General features: G+C 39.4%; 2 protein-coding genes across 3 annotated transcripts in view; both read right to left on the reverse strand.

Annotated features, from left to right (window-relative positions):
- LOC134211310 (integrin alpha-PS5-like) overlaps nt 1-19,348 on the reverse strand; it is a 43,667-nt gene that overhangs the window by 1,696 nt on the left and 22,623 nt on the right. The gene's annotated exons all lie outside the window — the stretch shown is intronic.
- On the reverse strand, nt 15,110-17,840 carry LOC134215474 (uncharacterized). The gene is made up of 3 exons (XM_062694660.1): nt 17,763-17,840; nt 16,007-16,074; nt 15,110-15,946 (listed from the first exon to the last, which is right to left on the reverse strand). The coding sequence occupies exons 1-3, from the start codon at nt 17,838-17,840 to the stop codon at nt 15,625-15,627; spliced, it is 468 nt and encodes a 155-aa protein (XP_062550644.1). The 3' UTR covers nt 15,110-15,624.

The raw sequence follows: 19,348 nt of genomic DNA on the forward strand, positions 1-19,348 counted from the left end.
ATTATATACTGGAACACTAATGCAGGATCGTTCATGCTGTGTACCATTATAAAGATTTTTTCGTTAATGTTGTACAAAATACAACATCAGGCATGTTTGAGTGTAATGATAATTCGTGTTAAATTGATTCGTACGGTTGAATCACCGAATAATGTGCATAATGTAAACTGTTATGTACCGCTTAAGGCCAGTCTTTGTGTACAGGCTTCAGTGTTTATTTGTTATTTAAAACCAATAACAACGTCACGTTGAATTGAAACCAATAACATCCCCATCTAATACATGATGCTGAGTGGAAAATGAATTTGACACACATTTATACAAGAGACTGACAATCTTCTGATTCTCCATGATCGACATCGGAATGTAATGTATAGGAATGTATAGGAAGTCGCGTTGGCGAAAAAATTAATTATACGACACTGAATCAAAGATACCAAAACCAACGTATTTCACTCAAACATGCACACGAAGCGACACGTGTTACAAGAGCGCGATCCAACAAGTATTAATTTTTCAGTTCTCGTCCCGAGAACTAATAAAAATCATACAATGCTCACCCGGGCTGCTGAATATCCACTGTAAATTGGGTAAAGAACTGCCCATGAAATAAAGAAGGAGAAATCTCTGGGAAATGTAATAAGATTTTTTTTTCAGAAACATGTATTCAAACTTGTCGTATATTTAGTATTTTTCATGTATACAGAAATATAGATTTTAAAATTTTGTCCATTTGACCTTTTGTCCATTCGACTTTTTGTCCCTTCGACCTTTTGTCCCATCGACGTTTTGTCCCCTCGACCTTTTGTCCCGTCGACCTTTTGTCCTTTCGACCTTTTGTCCCTTCGACCTTTTGTCCCATCGACCTTTTGTCTATTCGACCTTTTGTCCGTCGACCTTTTGTCCTTCGACCTTTTGTCTTTCGACATTCTGTCCCAAAGCCGTGAAAATGCTAGATTCTTATACAAATATTGTATGAGATCTTACAATTTTCCAACCTTTTCTTACAATAGTTATTTATGACCTTATATTTTTTCAGTAAGAATCTAACAATTTCGCATATGCCCAGCTCTTATACAGGTTTTGGTAGGTTCGATGCTGGGTCATTAGGCCGAACGTCATTAGGCCGAAGGTCATTAGGCCGAATTAGGCCGAATTGAGGAAGAAGGAAGAAGAAAGAAAGAAATAAAGAATAAGAAAGAAGGAAGACGGGAGAAAGAAGGAAAAAACGGAAAAAAGAAGAAAGAAGAGGGAAGAAAAAAGAAAGAACAAGGAAGAAGGAAGAAGAAAGAAGGAAGAATCAAAAAGGGAGAAGGAAGAAGGAAGAAGGAGGAAGGAAGAAGGAAGAAGAAAAAGGAAGGAAGAAGGAAAAAGAAAAACGAAGGAGGAAGGAAAAAGAAGAAGGAAGTAGGAAGATGAAATAAAGAAGACGGAAGAAGGAAGAAGGGAGAAGGAGGAAGGAAGAAGGAAGAAGGAAAAAGGAAAAAGGAAAAAGGAAGAAGGAAGAAGGAAGAAGGGAGAAGGAAGAAGGAAGAAAGAAGAAGGACGAAGGACGAAGGAAAAAGGAAGAAGGAAAAAAGAAGAAGGAAGAAGTTCGAAGGAGGAACAACAAAAGGGAAAAAAGAAAAAAAGGAAGAAGGAAGAAGGAAAAAGGAAGAAGGAAGATGAAAGAAGAAAACTAAAGAAGGAAGAAGAAAGAAGGAGAAAGAAGAAACAATAAGGAGGAAGAAGAAGGAAGAAGGAAGAAGGAGGAAGGAAGAAGGAAGAAGGAAGAAGGAAGAACGAAGAAGGAAGAAGGAAGAAGGAAGAAGGAAGAAGGAAGAAGGAAGAAGGAAGAAGGAAGAAGGAAGTAGGAATAAGAAAGAAGGAAGAAGGAAAAAGGAAGAAGGAAGATGGAAGAAAGAAAAAAGAAGATGGAAGGAAGAAGAAAGAAGGAAGAAGGAAAATGGAAGATGGTAGAAGGAAGAAGGAAGAAGGAAGAAAGTAGAAGGAAGCAAAAAGAAGGAATAAGCAAGAATAAAGAAGGATTAAGGAAGAAGGTGGAAGGAAGAAAGAAGAAGGAAGAAGAATGAAGGAAGAAGGAATGAAGAATAAGGAAAAAGGAAGAAGTTAGAAGGGAGAAAAAAGCGAAGAAGGAAAAATGAAGAAGAAAGAAGGAATAATTGAGAAGGAAGAAGGAAAAAGAAAAAAAAGAAGAATAATAAAAAAAAGAGAGAAGAAAGAAAGAAGAAGGAAGAAAGAAGAAGGGAGAAAGAAAGAAGAAGAAGGAAACAAAAAGAAGAAAGTAGAAAGAAGAAGGGAGGGGGAAAGAAGAAAAAAGAAGGAAGTACCAAGAACCAAGAGAGAAGAAGAATGAAGGAAGAATGAAGGAAGCGGAATGCAGAAAGAAGAAGAAAGAAGGGAGAAGAAATAAATACCGTCAAGTCGCCATTCACCGTGCATTTTAGGCAATTTAGCAAATCGTAGAGCTCTCCAAATAATTTAAATTGAAAATTATACTCTTGAACACCGTCACGAACCTTAAATAATTGTTTTAATTCGAATGAAAACTAGAAACTATCTGTTTTTGGCAAGATAGATGGATGTAGATAATTTTTCAGTGATATATTAGGGTATCCTTTCTCCGTGTTAGGGCACCATTCACCGTGTGGGTAGGTACCCATTCACCGTGCATAAGAACTTTGATAATATATGAATTTAAACATTGATTTCAAAATGTTATTCGTGTTTTTCATTTAGTTAAGCATAAACATGTGAAGTTTATGTGTTTTAGTGTAACACAGAAAGGACATAATCTATCAAAACAATTATATTGCAGATGCAGAAATCAATGCTCATTAGCGTAACGTAACTCTTATGACCAACAAGTCATCCCCGGAAAACCATTGCTTCTGCTCAACCTGTACAAAATTATGGCGGTATCATTCATAGTACTCACGATTTCGATGGCCGGTGAATGGACACAGTTATTTTCTGGGGGATCCATTCGCCGTGCATTTTCATTTGGTGGAGAAATAAGTGTTACCGACATTTATGGCTTAATTTTATACGTAAAATCAAAATACAAACCGGACACTTCAATAGCATGGACATTAGGAGATAAAGAACAATAAAACATTTACTTATAGGGGGGTCCCGTAGCGTAGTTGGCTACACGTTCGCCTTATAAGCGGACGGTCATGGGTTCGATTCCCAGCCCCTCCACCAAGCCCTTGTCAGTCGCCTGAGGTGCAGCCCAAACGGTGGCGTTTTGGGGTGCGCGTCTTACCGACACGGCTGCCCGATGACGACTGACAAATTGTTCTTCTCGGAGGCATTCCTCCAACGTACCCGGATAAAACGGCAACCGAACAATGCAACGAGCAATTGGATACACGATACGGACAAAAGGACACAATGGACTCACGATGAGATAGACCCGGCAATGATAACAACAACGAATGTCTAAAAATAGATTCTGTGTGGGTTCTGAATACCACAGAATACCACAGTAGATCACGGCACAGTAGCGGTTAAGAAACACAGAGTGCCTACCAAATAAAGAAATGAATAAAAAGAAAAAAAAAACATTTACTTTTTTCACTGATATTGAGTGAGCGTAGATTATACTTGATGGCTGAAAACAAAGATGGAAGCAGACAGACGCAGGATGTTAACAAACTCTAACGTTAAAACAGCTGTTTGAACAGTTATATTTCTTAGTAATTACTCGGAGAGGATTCTTTTGAACTTCTTCAATGATGCTAATGTTGAAATAAAGTATTTTTCAATATTTTCGTAAACATAATGAAAATTACTTTGAACCCCACGGTGAATGGTGCACCCACGGTGAATGGCGACCTGACGGTAGCATAGAAGAAGGAAATAGTAAGGAGTAAGAAGGAAGAGCAAAAAAGAAAAAAAGAGAGAAGAAGGAAAAAGAAGACAGATAGAAGAAGGAAGAAGGGGCAATGCGAAGAAATAACTTCTCATTTTTCAAGTTTTGCTTCTTTTTGCTAATTCGGCCTAATGGCCATTCGGCCTAATGACCGTTCGGCCTAATGACCTTCGGCCAAACGGCCTGACACCGGTAGGTTCTTATGCAGAATTGTTAGAAAATCTAACAGTCGTTGGTTGGGTGTACGTATGACCGCAATACTCACAAATTAAATAATGTTATAGTGGCAGAAGGTCAGTTAGAGCCCTACGTGGCACTCGCATTATTTGAATCTACTATTCAAAAAGTGTTACTTGAGGGGAGGGAGAGGGCTACTCTACTCTAATCTACAGGGAATTATTTTGAAATTCCTTTCAGAGCAAATTTCGTTTTTTTGTTATTGTTGTTAATTCAACTTAGATACAAAATTTAGATATTGACTTTCAATGCACTAGTTTCTGAATTGGGTCCTAAAATGAGGAATCGATATTTGATTTCCTTTATGAAGACGATGAAGCTAATCATCCTGAACGCGTCAGTTTCTCTTCCGACGCAAAAGTCGAAAGGAACATTGTTTAATTTGAAATTAAAAAAAATGAATGGAAAATGCTTCCTAGACATTTTCGGTCTTGTTTGGCGTACGGAATAATATGATACAAACGCACTAACAAAACACAGCAGGGTACTTGACTCAACCTTTGACAGTAGATATATGGGCCTGATGTTTTGGGCTGATAGATCATTCGTTCTGATATGTTACCTTTTTAGCAACAGACATTGCTCAGCCATGAACGTGTTTTGAAAATTTGTGTCTCAAACACAAAAATATCATTTTTACTGACTTGCGTTATTTAAAAAAAACGACGTAAAAAAAAACCGCGCTATTTTGAAAAACGACGTAAAAAAAACCTATTGGGGGACTTAGAAAATTTTATATGTTGGTGCCTACTGGGGACTTAGAAGATTTTTTTATGCCGGTGCCTACTGGGGACTTAGAAAATTTTAAATTGGGACTTATAATGGACGGGGCTTCTTCCTATTTGTTTGCTAGGGGTTGTTTGTAGGTCATAGTACGCTAGTATGGATCGTGATATGGTACATGGTTTTTGTGATATGAAACCAGGAATGTCTTCCGATCTATGCTCAAACTGTTCCAAGAATCTCCTGCATGCTCTGTGTGGTTTATAGAATAGATTGTGTTCAAAGCCTAAGTTATTGGTCATCCAAAAAAATCCCGAAGCAAGGCCATATTTGAAACAGGCGGACAGATCTTTGGTTACGCGTGTAGATCTAAAGGCCTTACTTCAGGATTTTTGGATGACCAATAACTTAGGCTTTGAACACAATCTATTCTATGAGTCACACAGAGCAAGTCTATATTTGAAACAAGAGGAAAGGTCTTTATAGATCTCAAGGCCTTATTTCATAGATCTCAAGGCCTTATTTCAGGAGATTCTTTGATGAGCTTGAGCATAGATCGGAACACATTCTTGGTTTCATATCACAAAAACCATGTACCATATCACGCGTACTATGACCTACAAACAACACCTCGCGAACACATAGGAAGAAGCCCCGTCCATTATAAGTCCCAATTTAAAATTTTCCAAGTCCCCAGTAGGCACCGGAATAAATAAATGTTCTAAGTCCCCAGTAGGCACCAACATATAAAATTTTCTAAGTCCCCCAATAGGTTTTTTTACGTCGTTTTTTTAAAATAGCACGGTTTTTTACGTCGTTTTTTTTTTAATAACGCGGTTTTTTTTACGCGGTACTTGGAGCGACGTAAAAAAAAACCTTAGTGTACTGGTGATTTCTAGCTGTGGACAATAAATTCAAATTCTTCGAGGAAGAGTGCCTGGGAAACAGACATCTGTCATTCGTCATAGCACACAAATGTCCTGTAAAGTTTAGCTGAATTTGGCTAGTCGCCACTACTACAATCGAGAGACACTTTATTGGAACCTAAGCAACAGCGTGGATTAAATCATATTCCCCTCATCGGGACATTTTGGCCAATATTAAGGAGAAGGTATGGTGTAGAGTGGTGTAGAGATCAAGAAATTATGGAATAAAATAGTAGAGCGGCCATTTCAGTAACAAAGTATCAAACAATAATTCGAGGTATTGTAAGAAAAGTTCGTCATCTCATAAAAATAAAGAAGCAAAAGCAGATTTTGAAAAATTAGTTTTCAAATGCTATTGATTACGATAGACGATACAGAGGGCCTCCACTTCAGCATCTTATACGGCATTTTTTTGCTTTTCTCGAAATATTTTCAAGACATTCACAGAAAAATCTTTCGGATTTTGCGTGAAAAATCTGATGAACTTTTTCAAGAAAATCTTTAAGTTTTTCCAAAATTTGCGTTAGGAAATTATTTCCGATTTTCCACGGGAACTACTTTGAAGTTTTTTTTAATTTATAAAAGAAAATCTTTGTAAAGTAGATGTTCGATAACTGCAAGTCATTTAACTGCAATGCTTTTTAACTACATTTCGAAAATTGAAACAATTTTGCAGTTATCGGACCGCTGAATATCAAAACGATGTCAAAGTCGATGATAGCACAATCAGGTGCACTTCTATTGCATCTGACGTCGACTGACAGCCGTTTGATGTCTAGAATAGGTTGTAGTTAACGAACGGCATTAGCTATTAACGGGACTGTACATATGCCACGTAGACAGTTTAGGGAGGTATGGTGAGTTCATACAAATTTTTGAAAATTTATATGAGCAATTGTCCACGCTGGGGGAGGGGAAATCTAAAACTGACCAAAACTTGACCACGTGGTACATGGACAGCTCCTAACTGAAAAGTAAACATGTTGCAGTTAACGACTAGTGTATTGTCTATAAGAAATTCTGAGGAAATTCCTTTGGCTGAAAACAAAATACGTCCGAACTGGTAATTTGGCCGAAAAAGCCGTTTTCTCTAACAAGTCGTTTGGCCGAATAGGTTACAGCACGAAATGCCGTTTCGTCGAAATGGTCATTTGACAAAACGGATCATACGGCCAAATGTAAATTACTGAACGGATAATTTGATCAAAAATGTCCACCCATTTGGCCAAATGACATTTACGGCGAAAAGGCCTTATTGTCAAAAGATCATTGAACGAAATTTCGTAAACTCTCTGCTTTGTAAGTCGATTGAAGGCAAAAGTCATCTATCCCATTAAGCCGAACTGGACGTATATCCGAAACTGTTATCAGGTCAAAAATGGTTTGTCCGCAAATGTAGTTTGGCCGGAAGCGAAATATAGCCGAAAGGGACATTCGACCGAACTGGTAATTTGACCGAAAAATCGTTAGACCGAACAGTTCTCTTGGCCGAAAATGCCGTTTGGTAGGAATAGTCATTTGGCTCGAAAATGCCCTTTCCGCAAAACAACCCTTTTGGCCTATGACCTATAAAATTACCTATCGACTAAACAATTTCTCAGCAAAATGATCGATTCAGACACTTTTCGCTGAAAATGCCATTTGGTCGAAATGGTTGTTTTGCAGAAAGGACATTTTTGAGCCAAATGGCTCTTTCTGCCAAATGACCATTATTATCAAATTGTATTCATGGTCAAATGATCTATTCGGTCAAACGACTTTTTCGGTCGAGCGGCGTTTTCAGTCAAATGACCTGTTAGGGCAAACAAAATCGAAAAAGTGCTGTTTTTCAAGAAAAGTCTAACATTTGCCCGATTTTGAACAAACAGATCGGTTCACACGTGCAGCCCTTTTCAATTTTTGTTTTCGATTTTCAAAAACTGAGACAATAAAACGAGATACAATTTTTGATGCGAGAGCACAGAGAACAGACATACAAGTCCGTTCTCAATCGTGTGTAAGGAATTTAACGGACGTTTTAAAATGCAACACAAGTGGCAATCTCGTGGAGGCGCTGGCATCGCATAGTTTCTCTCATCAAGAAGCTGTCAAAATTTTAGGCGCCACCACCCACCATGGATATAAACAACAGATCCTCCTCCTCACTCTGGTTTCAATTCCATATATGATGTTTCTTTCTCACACTAACGCACGCGATTTCTCTTTCCAGGAGCACATGGTTTGTTTTGTGATGAGGGAAGATCCATTAATTACGTAACGCCAGAACGATCATGTATGATCCCTCCTCTACCCAGTTACACTTTTTGTATAATTTATTTAGAATTTTTAGTGAATTTCATACCTCAGGCAACCCCGTCACTCCTCTAAGCGTTATGTAATTTATGGATGTTCCCTGAGATGTTTCGTTGGTGAACAGCAGCTACCACCTCTGCCTGTATTTTCAATTCTTTTGAATCTTATGAATCATCGTCACAGCCAGCAGCGAAGCACTAAAATGATGAAAAGGCCATAATTTGTGCTCAAGTATATTTATGATTTTTCTATCATTCATGTCCCTTTTAGTATTTCATTTCGGGTTATGTATAAAAATCTAACTAGCGTTTCCGGCAGTGAATAATTGCCTCTTCGACAGTAATTTTAACTAATTTCAATCGGAACATACTATTATAAGCATATATTTATTCAACAATATGGGAAGTGGCTATAGCAGAAACTCTACTTGGTAAAGGCTCCCCCAGACCTAAGCGATTTCATCGCCACGACGGCGACAACTAGTCGCCGCGATTCTATCGCTGGGTCGCTGCAGGCAATGTTCCATTTATCCTTCCATACCAGCGACGACAGAATCGCAGTCGCCAAGCGATAGAATCGCGTCGCGACTGTCGCGTCGCGTGTGTTTGGGGGAACCTTAATACAATCAAATTGCTTGAAGGTACGAATATGTGTTTGGCTGAATTTGTTTTTTAACCTTATTGGTTCCATAGTGCACCTAGCGCCACCAAACGGCGTATTGCCACAGTCAGTATTCTAACGTACTTTGATTTACACAGCTTTTTGAGCGAAATTTGTTCTAGCCTGGATGTCTGTTATCTGTGGCGAGAGGTCAATTTCCTGTAGAAATCCAAAGAAAATCCTTAAACATTTTTCATTGCAAATCAAAGATTTGCAAACCAAAGCAATTTTGAAGAATTTTTAAGAAAACGGAAGCAACAGAAACTCAAGAGAAATTTAATAGGAACTTTCTGCGGATATTCCGAATATTTTCCTGCAGAAATTTGGAACAACTTCCCGTGAATATTATGATGGGATCTCATGTAAAACCCGAAGAATTTTCCACTGACATTTGTAGGGATTGAGACGGGTGTGACAAGATATGTTGATTGAATAAGAGGGCATATACATTAGCTATGAGTACCAGATGCAAGAGTGACAGAAGAACGATATTATGCTTCAGTTTTGTGATGTATTTTGCAGGATCGAGTTGGCTACCGAGCTGCTGCGAATCGAGCAGCAGCTGGAGATGGCTGATTCGTTCAGCCGTCCCCGCCGGACACGACATTGGCCAAGTCGGTACGCGGTAACCATAGTGACGCTCCCAAAATCGCAATTGGTTTGCGTATTTGAACCGGTGCCAGCGAAAATGAAATCGCGTGTGTTGTGTTAAAAAAAAACAAATCAAATTGCACGGAAAAATAAACTTTTCGGTTGTGACGTTTGACGGTTTTGAAATTCATGACACTGAAAAAAAAAGTTTCTAGGAATCCAATTCGTGCCGCTACAAAAAAAGAATAATAAAAAAGAAGTAAATTTACGACACGCAGGAAAAAGGTGAGATTACACTTATTTAAAGAAATCCAAAAATACATGGTTTTAATGCAGAACCCGAAAACAGTATGTCAGATATTTGTGGATTAGTGTACAAGTAAAGGCGATTAAAAAAAAAACAATAATTGGAACAATTGATATTTGTTATCATTTCATGCGGGAAGTGTATGAATTGACTTATAATGTTATAAATACAGAGTGAGTCCCTGATAGGGTAAACAATCACATATTTGAGTACATATTTGAAACAATCATTTCTCTGGGAAGGTATCTGTGAAACAATCATTTTCCTAAGAGTGAATCCCTGATAAGGTAAACAATCATTCCCCTGAGAGGGTATCCGAAATAATAATTCCTTTGAGGAGGAATCCCTGATAGGGTTATCAATCATTCCCCTGAGAGGGTATTTATGGAACAATCATTCTCCTGAGCGTGAATCCCTGATAGGGTTATCAATCATTCCCCTGAGAGGGTATCTAAGACAGTTATTCCTCTGAGAGGGAATCCCTGATAGGGTAAACAATCATTCCCCTGAGAGGGTATCCGAGACAATAATTCCTCTGAGAGGGAATCCCTGATAGGGTAAACAATCATTCCCCTGAGAGGGTATCCGATACAATAATTCCTCTGAGAGGGAATCCCTGATAGGGTAAACAATCATTCCCCTGAGAGGGTATCCGTGACAATAATTCTTCTGGGAGGGAATCCCTGATAGGGTAAACAATCATTCCCCTGAGAGGGTTTCCAAAATAATAATTCTTTTGAGGAGGAACCCCTGATAGGGTTATCAATCATTCCCTTGAGAGGGTATCTATGGAACAATCATCCTTCGGCATGTGAATCACTGATAAGGTAAACAATCATTCTCCTGAGAGGGTATCTGTGAAAATATAGGGTGAGGGCGTAGTGCAAAATAGGCCGAGGGTGTAGACATTGAGTGAGAACAAGTAAGCAAAGAGTTGCGTAGAAAAGTGTCAACGTTTTTTTTAAGCAAGGTTGAAAAAAAACAGCTAGCAAGATGATTCCGAGATCAGTGGTTGGTTTGAGCTCAGTGTTAGAAAATGTACACAAAGAACGAGAATACGTAAGCAAAGAGTTGCGTAGAAAATTGTTGATGATTATTTTCTGATTTTGATGCAAAATTGATGTTCTAGAGCCTGGAAAACTCTATCCATGACTGCATTCCGAGATCAGTGGTTGATTGGTGTTCAGCGTTAGAAAATGTAAACAAAGAATGAGAACAAGGAAGCAAAGGTGTTGTGCATTGTTGGTGATTCTTTTCTGATTTTGATGCAAAATTGATGTTCTAGAGCCTGGAAAACTCTATCTATGACTGCTTTCCGAGATCAGTAGTTGATTGGTGTTCAACGTTAGAAAATGTAAACAAAGAATGAGAACAAGGAAGCAAAGGAGTTGTGTATTGTTGGTGATTCTTTTCTGATTTTGATGCAAGATTGATGTTTTACAGCCTGGAAAACTCTATCCATGACTGCATTCCGTGAGCAGTGGTTGATTGGTGTTCAGCGTTGGAAAATGTAAACAAAGAACGGGAATAAGAAAGCATAGAGTTGCGTAAAAAAAAATGTTGATGATTCTTTTCTGGTTTTAATGCAAGATTGATGTTCTAGAGCCTGGAAAACTCTATCCATGACTGCATTCCGAGATCAGGGGTTGATTGGTGTTCAGCGTTAGAAAATGTAAACAAAGAACGGGAATAAGAAAGCAAGAGTTGCGTAAAAAAAAAAATGTTGATGATTCTTTTCTGATTTTGATGCAAGATTGATGTTCTAGAGCCCGGAAAACTCTATCCATGACTGCATTCCGAGATCAGTGGTTGATTGGTGTTCAGCGTTAGAAAATGTAAACAGAGAACGGGAATAAGAAAGCAAAAAGTTGCGTAGAAAAAAAAGGTTGATGATTCTTTTCTGATTTTGATGCAAGAGTGATGTTCTAGAGCCTGGAAAACTCTATCCATGACGAGATCAGTGGTTGATTTGTGTTCAGCGTTAGAAAATGTAAACAAAGAACGGGAATAAGAAAGCAAAGAGTTGCGTAAAAAAAAATGTTGATGATTCTTTTCTGATTTTGATGCAAGATTGATGTTCTAGAGCCCGGAAAACTCTATCCATGACTGCATTCCGAGATCAATGGTTGATTGGGGTTCAGCGTTAGAAAATGTAAACAAAGAACGGGAATAAGAAAGCAAAAAGTTGCGTAGAAAAAAAAGGTTGATGATTCTTTTCTGATTTTGATGCAAGATTGATGTTCTAGAGCCTGGAAAACTCTATCCGTGACTGCATTCCGAGATCAGTGGTTGATTGGTGTTCAGCGTTAGAAAATGTAAACAAATAACGGAATAAGAAAGCAAAGAGTTGCGTAAAAAAAAATGTTGATGATTCTTTTCTGATTTTGATGCAAGATTGATGTTCTAGAGCCTGGAAAACTCTATCCATGACTGCATTCCGAGATCAGTGGTTGATTGGTGTTCAGCGTTAGAAAATGTAAACAAATAACGGGAATAAGAAAGCAAAGAGTTGCGTAAAAAAAAAATGTTGATGATTATTTTCTGATTTTGATGCAAGATTGATGTTCTAGAGCCTGGAAAACTCTATCCATGACGAGATCAGTGGTTGATTGGTGTTCAGCGTTAGAAAATGTAAACAAAGAACGGGAATAAGAAAGCAAAAAGTTGCGTAAAAAAAAAGGTTGATGATTCTTTTCTGATTTTGATGCAAGATTGATGTTCTAGAGCCTGGAAAACTCTATCCATGACTGCATTCCGAGATCAGTGGTTGATTGGTGTTCAGCGTTAGAAAATGTAAACAAAGAACGGGAATAAGAAAGCAAAGAGTTGCGTAAAAAAAAATGTAGATGATTCTTTTCTGATTTTGATGCAAGATTGATGTTCTAGAGCCCGGAAAACTCTATCCATGACTGCATTCCGAGATCAGTGGTTGATTGGTGTTCAGCGTTAGAAAATGTAAACAAATAACGGGAATAAGAAAGCAAAGAGTTGCGTAAAAAAAAAAAAAAAAATGTTGTTGATTCTTTTCTGATTTTGATGCAAGAAAGCCTGGAAAACTCTATCCATGACTGCATTCCGAGATCAGTGGTTGATTGGTGTTCAGCGTTAGAAAATGTAAACAAAGAACGGGAATAAGAAAGCAAATAGTTGCGTAAAAAAAAAGGTTGATGATTCTTTTCTGATTTTGATTCAAGATTGATGTTCTAGAGCCTGGAAAACTCTATCCATGACTGCATTCCGAGATCAGTGGTTGATTGGTGCTCAGCGTTAGAAAATGTAAACAAATAACGGGAATACGAAAGCAAAGAGCCGCGTAAAAAAAAGTTGATGATTCTTTTCTGATTTTGATGCAAGATTGATGTTCTAGAGCCTGGAAAACTCTATCCATGACGAGATCAGTGGTTGATTGGTGTTCAGCGTTAGAAAATGTAAACAAAGAACGTGAATAAGAAAGCAAAAAGTTGCGTAGAAAAAAGAAGGTTGATGATTCTTTTCTGATTTTGATGCAAAATTGATGTTCTAGAGCCTGGAAAACTCTATCCATGACTGCATTCCGAGATCAGTGGTTGATTGGTGTTCAGCGTTAGAAAATGTAAACAAAGAAGGGGGAATAAGAAAGCAAAAAGTTGCGTAGAAAAAAAAGGTTAATGATTCTTTTCTGATTTTGATGCAAGATTGATATTCTAGAGCCTGGAAAACTCTATCCATGACTGCATTCCGAGATCAGTGGGTGATTGGTGTTCAGCGTTAGAAAATGTAAACAAAGAATGAGAACAAGGAAGCAAAGGAGTTGTGTATTGTTGGTGATTCTTTTCTGATTTTGATGCAAGATTGATGTTTTATAGCCTGGAAAACCCTATCCATGACTGCATTCCGATATCAGTGGTTGATTGGTGTTCAGCGTGAGAAAATGTAAACAAAGAACGGGAATTAGAAAGTAAAGAGTTGCGTAAAAAAAAATGTTGATGATTCTTTTCCGATTTTGATGCAAGATTGATGTTCTAGAGCCTGGATAACTCTATCCATGACTGCATTTCGATATCAGTGGTTGATTGGTGTTCAGCGTTAAAAAAAATGTAAACAAAGAATGAGAACAAGGAAGCGAAGAGCTATGCAGAGTATTGTTGATGATTTTATTTCTGATTTTGATGCAAGATTGATGTTTTACAGCCTGGAAAACTCTATCCATGACTGCATTCCGAGATCAGTGGTTTGTTGGAGTTCAGTGTTAGAAAATGTAAACAAAGAACGAGAATACGTTAGCAAAGAGTTGCGTAGAAAAGTGTTGATGATTTTTTTTCTGATTTTGATGGCAGACAGAAATAAAACAACTTGCTGAGATGATTTATTATACTTTATTTTAATTGGTTGTGAATCCCACGAGTATCACAGTTCTCCGTTCAACCAAAACTTTAAAGCGTCGTGTTGAAAAAAGAGCAGAACAATAGTAGTAAAATTGTAAAAGAGTAGAGTAGGAGGAAGATGTAGGGATTGAGACGGGTGTGACAAGATATGTTGATTGAATAAGAGGGCATATACATTAGCTATGAGTACCAGATGCAAGAGTGACAGAAGAACGATATTATGCTTCAGTTTTGTGATGTATTTTGCAGGATCGAGTTGGCTACCGAGCTGCTGCGAATCGAGCAGCAGCTGGAGATGGCTGATTCGTTCAGCCGTCCCCGCCGGACACGACAACATTTTAAACCTTTTTTTATTGGGAAATCCAAAGATAAACGAGCACACTTGGTAATTCTACAGAATTCTCGAAACTTCAAAGTAGCTCTAGTGGAAAATCTGGGAATAATTTCCAAATGAGTATTCTGGAAAAAACTTGAAGTATTTTCTGGGGAAGTTGATCAAATTCTTCTGGCGAAATTTAAAAGATTCTTCCGTTTATGTCTTGAAAATGTCCCAATTTTCGATATTTTCAATTTTATTTGAACAAATAATCAATCAGAAGTTTTGTAACGGTACTTTGGCATCGGATAGCCCAGTTCTCAATAACGGAACGGTACGATACGATAAAAGATACTGAAACCTTCACCAACTGCAATCCTTCAGCTAGAGCGGAACAATAACGGCCAAACTGAAATATCCGGGGTCAAACTTGTTACGGTATTGCAACAGAGGAAGGCAGGTAATCACCCACACCAGACCAAAGCGTACTCAACCAGACTGTACGGCTTACCTGCTTTTCTTCCGTTGCGAATCGGCTTCGACCAGAACCCTAAACTGAATGGTAAATAAATAACAAATTCGCTTAAGCGCCAACACACTGTGAAGTGTGATGCGAAAATATCTGTTGAAGCCTCCCGGTTAGCTCGCTCAGGGCAGGTCTGACGAACGCGATTCACTCTCAAGAACTCTACCAAGGACTCTACTAGGAACTTGAATGAGAATCAGAAAGACTAAACCAGGCAAATTGCTTTACAGTGGGATTTAATCTCGAGCATGGTACTAACAACTTTCTACTTTTTGCTATTTTAGGAACTACTCGTGTGCGCACACTTCTCTACTAGTACTAGTGAATGATATAATACGAGATCTCTAACCTTGATGGCGACCTAGGTCACCTTACTGCTGGCTGGCTGATGCGTTCGCTGTAGCTCGCTGGATCGTCGATGCCGGAGTACTCCCCCGGTGCGGTGGTACTGGGCTGACGGACTGCGCCCCTGGCGACGGAAACTGCGGACCGTTTCACGGGTCTGACCAACGCCGACGTGGTTGTGCTCGGCTTGAACTCGGCGGATGCCGATTGCTTGCGGACCGGCGCTTCTTGCTTGAGTTGGCAGACGGATCGGCTGGTGCCGATGGTGGACGGAAAGCAGACGATAGCAGTAACTGGCTACGCTGCCACGGTTTCGCAGGTCTCGGCGATAGGCAACGGCCGGCGGACACTAACACTACTTGGCGGTGTATCGACGATTGCCGACGATTGGCTGGCACTACACGTGATTAATGGTATCTCGGCGATTGCCAACGACTGGCGGGCAGACACGTGTTAAGCACTATTTCGGCGGTTGCCGACGACTGGCGAGCGTGGAACGTGTTAACGGTATCTCGGCGATTGCCGACGACTGGCGGGCGTGGCACGTGTTCAGCGGTATTTCGGCGGTTGCCGACGACTGGCGGGCGTGCCCGTGCTTGGCGGTTTCTCGGCGGTTGCCGACGACTGGCAGGCGTGGTCGTCTCTCGGCGGTGGCCGATTGTTGGCGGAAATGTCGTTGCCGACGATTACCGGGCACTTCACTTGACCGATGGCTAACACACGCTTCACTTGGCTTTACGATGACCGGCAAACCCGAATCTGCTGCGCCCCGACGGTAAGACCTGGCAAAATAATCTTTTAACATGGTGCTGGTGACGGGTTTTAGCACTAAAAAATCTTACCGGCTTTTGCCGGCTGGCGTATCCTGAGGCTGAAACCTCGTCGGCGGTTGAGTGACGGCGTAGATACTCTACGGCAGATTCTTCTATTTGGCACAACGCTTTTTCTTGTACAAAAGGTTTTCTATCAAAACTGTTCAACAACTAACTTGCAAATGGCTTGGTCTTTCTTTTTTTACTTAATAAGAAACCTTCTGTCGAGAAGGCGGCCTTTCGTGGCTTATTGTCAGTCACTGATAAGGCGAATCAGTTGACTTTATGGTAATGAGGTGATGAGAGTTTCTAATTAGAATCAAAAATAAACAAACGTTGCGCGAATCTGGTATTTAGCCAAGATTCGGACCAGATGAGCCACAGAGTAACACGCGTAACTCCTGGCTTCATATTTTTCGATGATGCTGTGAGTTTTGCTGCCAGCTTCTTTTTCTATCACAAAGTGTTACAGTTTCTCAGTTTTTATAAACGCCAGAAATAGAGCTTTATCATATGATCAAGATACTGCTTCCTTGGTGTCAAAGTTCACATATTATATTATCGTTTTATATTATATCTCGTTATAAAGCTTGTAATCTGAACCATTATTACTATCCACAAATTTTTGAAAACCAAGAATGTTTTAACGAAAAGAGACAAGAATAGAACATTATATACCAAAAGAACCTTGTTTAACCTTCCGGGACTCGCACCGTTGTAAAAAGTACAACACATTGTGTAAAAATGGGATAACTTTTTAGTCAGTTGACCAATTTGCACCAAACCACCATGTATTCCTCAAACAATTATTTCTTCATCAATTGAAAAGATAATAAAAGTGATTCGATAGAAGGCTCGGGTAAATATAGCTAAATTAAAGGCTCAGGTGCACTGGGAAAAGTGACCAGTAATGAATTACTTATTTATTTAATTAACTATTAATCCTAAAGTAACGCGATTTTTTCTATATCATTTCTGATAATAACCTTGGAGGTAATTCGCAGTTCTCACTCACCTATGACCGTAGGAAAACCCGGAACGTTCGTAAAAATGGCCATATGAGAAAGTTCGTCCGAGAGCAGCGCAATTTTTTCTAAACCATTTCTGATGGTGATTTTGAGGATATTCCACAGTTCTTAATCTGCTTTAACCGTAGGTGGCCACCAGACGAGCCTCCTTATAATCCGGAACGTCCGTAAAAATGGTCATTCTGGAAGGTTCGTCCGAGAGCAGCGCATTTTTTTCTAAACCATTTCTGATGGGGATGTTCTAGCTAAAACACATTTCTCACACTGCTATGACCGCAGGTGGAAACCAGGCGGCCTTCCGGAAAATCCGGAACATCCGTGAAAATGGTCAATTTGTGAAGTTCGTCCTAGAGCAGCGCATTTTTTCTAAACCATTTCTGATGGGGACTTTTGTCTTGTCTTGTCTTGTCTTAGCACATGCACAGCCAGTATTGAAAAGCATCCTGGAAATGTCGGTTGTATTCCCGAGCATTTTCTTGTCTACATTAATATTTGAAGCATGCATATCATAAATATGCAACAAGTATTAAAACGGCCAGGCCCACCGTGCAGGCTTAAATTTGGGAGAAATAAACCATTTCTGATGGGGACTTTTAAGCTAAAACACATTTCTTACACTGCTATGATCCCAGGTGGCCACCAGGCGGCCTTCCGGAAAACCAGGAACGTCCGTAAAAATGGTCATATTGTGAAGTTTGTCCTGGAGCAGCGCAATTTTTTCTAAACCATTGCTGATGGTGATTTTAGAGAAATCGCACAGTTCTTATTCTGCTATAACCGTAGGTGGCCATCGGACGGCCTTCCTTATAATCCGGAACGTCCGTAAAAACTGTCATTTTGGAAAGTTTGCCCTAGAGTAGCGATTTTTTTTGTAAACCGTTTCTAACGGCGATATTCGAGTTAATACACAGCCCCTACTCTGCTACGACCGCAGTGGCCACCCCGGCCTTATGGAAAATCCGGAACATCCGTAAAAATGGTAATTTTGTGAAGTTCGTCCTAGAGCAGCGCAATTTTTTTAAACCATTTCTGACGGTGATTTTGGATGAAATTCTCAGTCATTACTCTGCTATGACCGCAGGTGACCACCAGATGGCCTTCGGGATAATCCGGTACGACCGTGGAAATGATGATTTTGGAAAGTTTTTCCTAGAGCAGCGCATTTGTTTCTAAACCTTTTCTGACGGTGATCTTGAAGATATTTCAAAGTCTTAATCAGCTATGACTGCACGTGGCCACCAGGCGGCCTTCCGAAAAATTTGGAAAACGAATTGCGCTGGTCATTTTGGTTGGTTCGTCATAGAGTAGCGCAATTTTTTCTAAGACATTTTTGATGGTGTTCCTAATGTTAATTCACAGTTCTTACTCTGCAACGGCCGCAGGTGGAACGTCCGTGAATGGTCGTTTTGTACAGTTAGTCCTAGACCAACGATTTTCTTCTGAACTATTTCTGATAATGACCAGGAAGTTAGTCAATGCTCTTAACCATTAAATGATGTATAGAGTTTTCCACCTTCGCCAAAGGTATAATAATAGCCCAAAAATATATGTACTACGCAAACAAATGAATAATGAATTATATCATAATAATACCTAAATAGTAGTCGTTGATTATAATAACCACATTAGAAATTCAAGAGATATTGGTCTTATTTGACCAAAAAGAAGCTATTTCAGCTAAAAAAAGCTTTGTTGGAATGTGATAGGAACGCAACATACGGAATTCTAATTGGATGTAAGGAATAAGTTTTTCCTGCATTTCCAATACTAACAGTTACTGTTAGACTAGTCAAGTTGAAGGTACAGGATTGAAGTGGAAACGCTACGGAAATCCATTTCCTGTTCTAGCGATTGCTGTAACATAAGAAGTATACAAAAATATACGAAATAGGCGAATTAAATGGGCCTGAGATCGAACCCAAGGCATCTTGTGTATGAGGTAGAAACGGTTGTTATATATCGAATTAAGCAGACCATGATATTAACATAGGTTTCAATTATGCTGTATGCGCATTAGTATCTTTGTGAGGTCACTGGGACGATCAAAACAACAAGGACCCGTGCCTTCGTTTCACGTTGGACCCGTTTGCGGAAGTAAAACTCCGACAAGCGGTGGTAATCCTGCAGGGACACCGTTCTGGGAAAAAACCTCTTAGAAGGTCACGTCTCCACGCTCAGCAATGAGCATTAATAAAAACAAGAGGAAGGGGGAGTCTCTGAATTCTCCACTTCCTTCAAAGAAACAAGGTTTCAAGACCGTCCTGCCAAAGCGCGGAAAAAATAGAAGGAAGCTGGAGAATTCAGATATTCCTTCTAACTCTAATATCGGAAATAATTCTTCTCC

This window comes from Armigeres subalbatus, chromosome 2 (assembly GCF_024139115.2).
Source record: "Armigeres subalbatus isolate Guangzhou_Male chromosome 2, GZ_Asu_2, whole genome shotgun sequence".
Classification (NCBI taxonomy): domain Eukaryota; kingdom Metazoa; phylum Arthropoda; class Insecta; order Diptera; family Culicidae; genus Armigeres; species Armigeres subalbatus.

Bases quoted from the DNA above. Each gene is read 5' to 3' on its own strand.
- LOC134215474 (XM_062694660.1), bottom strand. From the start codon at position 17,840: ATGACAGTTTTTACGGACGTTCCGGATTATAAGGAAGGCCGTCCGATG. The intron at 16,075-17,762 runs GTGCGATTTCTC...AATCTGCCGTAG, and splicing joins GTTATAGCAGAATAAGAACT to AGTATCTACGCCGTCACTCA. The intron at 15,947-16,006 runs GTAAGATTTTTT...TTATTTTGCCAG, and splicing joins ACGCCAGCCGGCAAAAGCCG to GTCTTACCGTCGGGGCGCAG.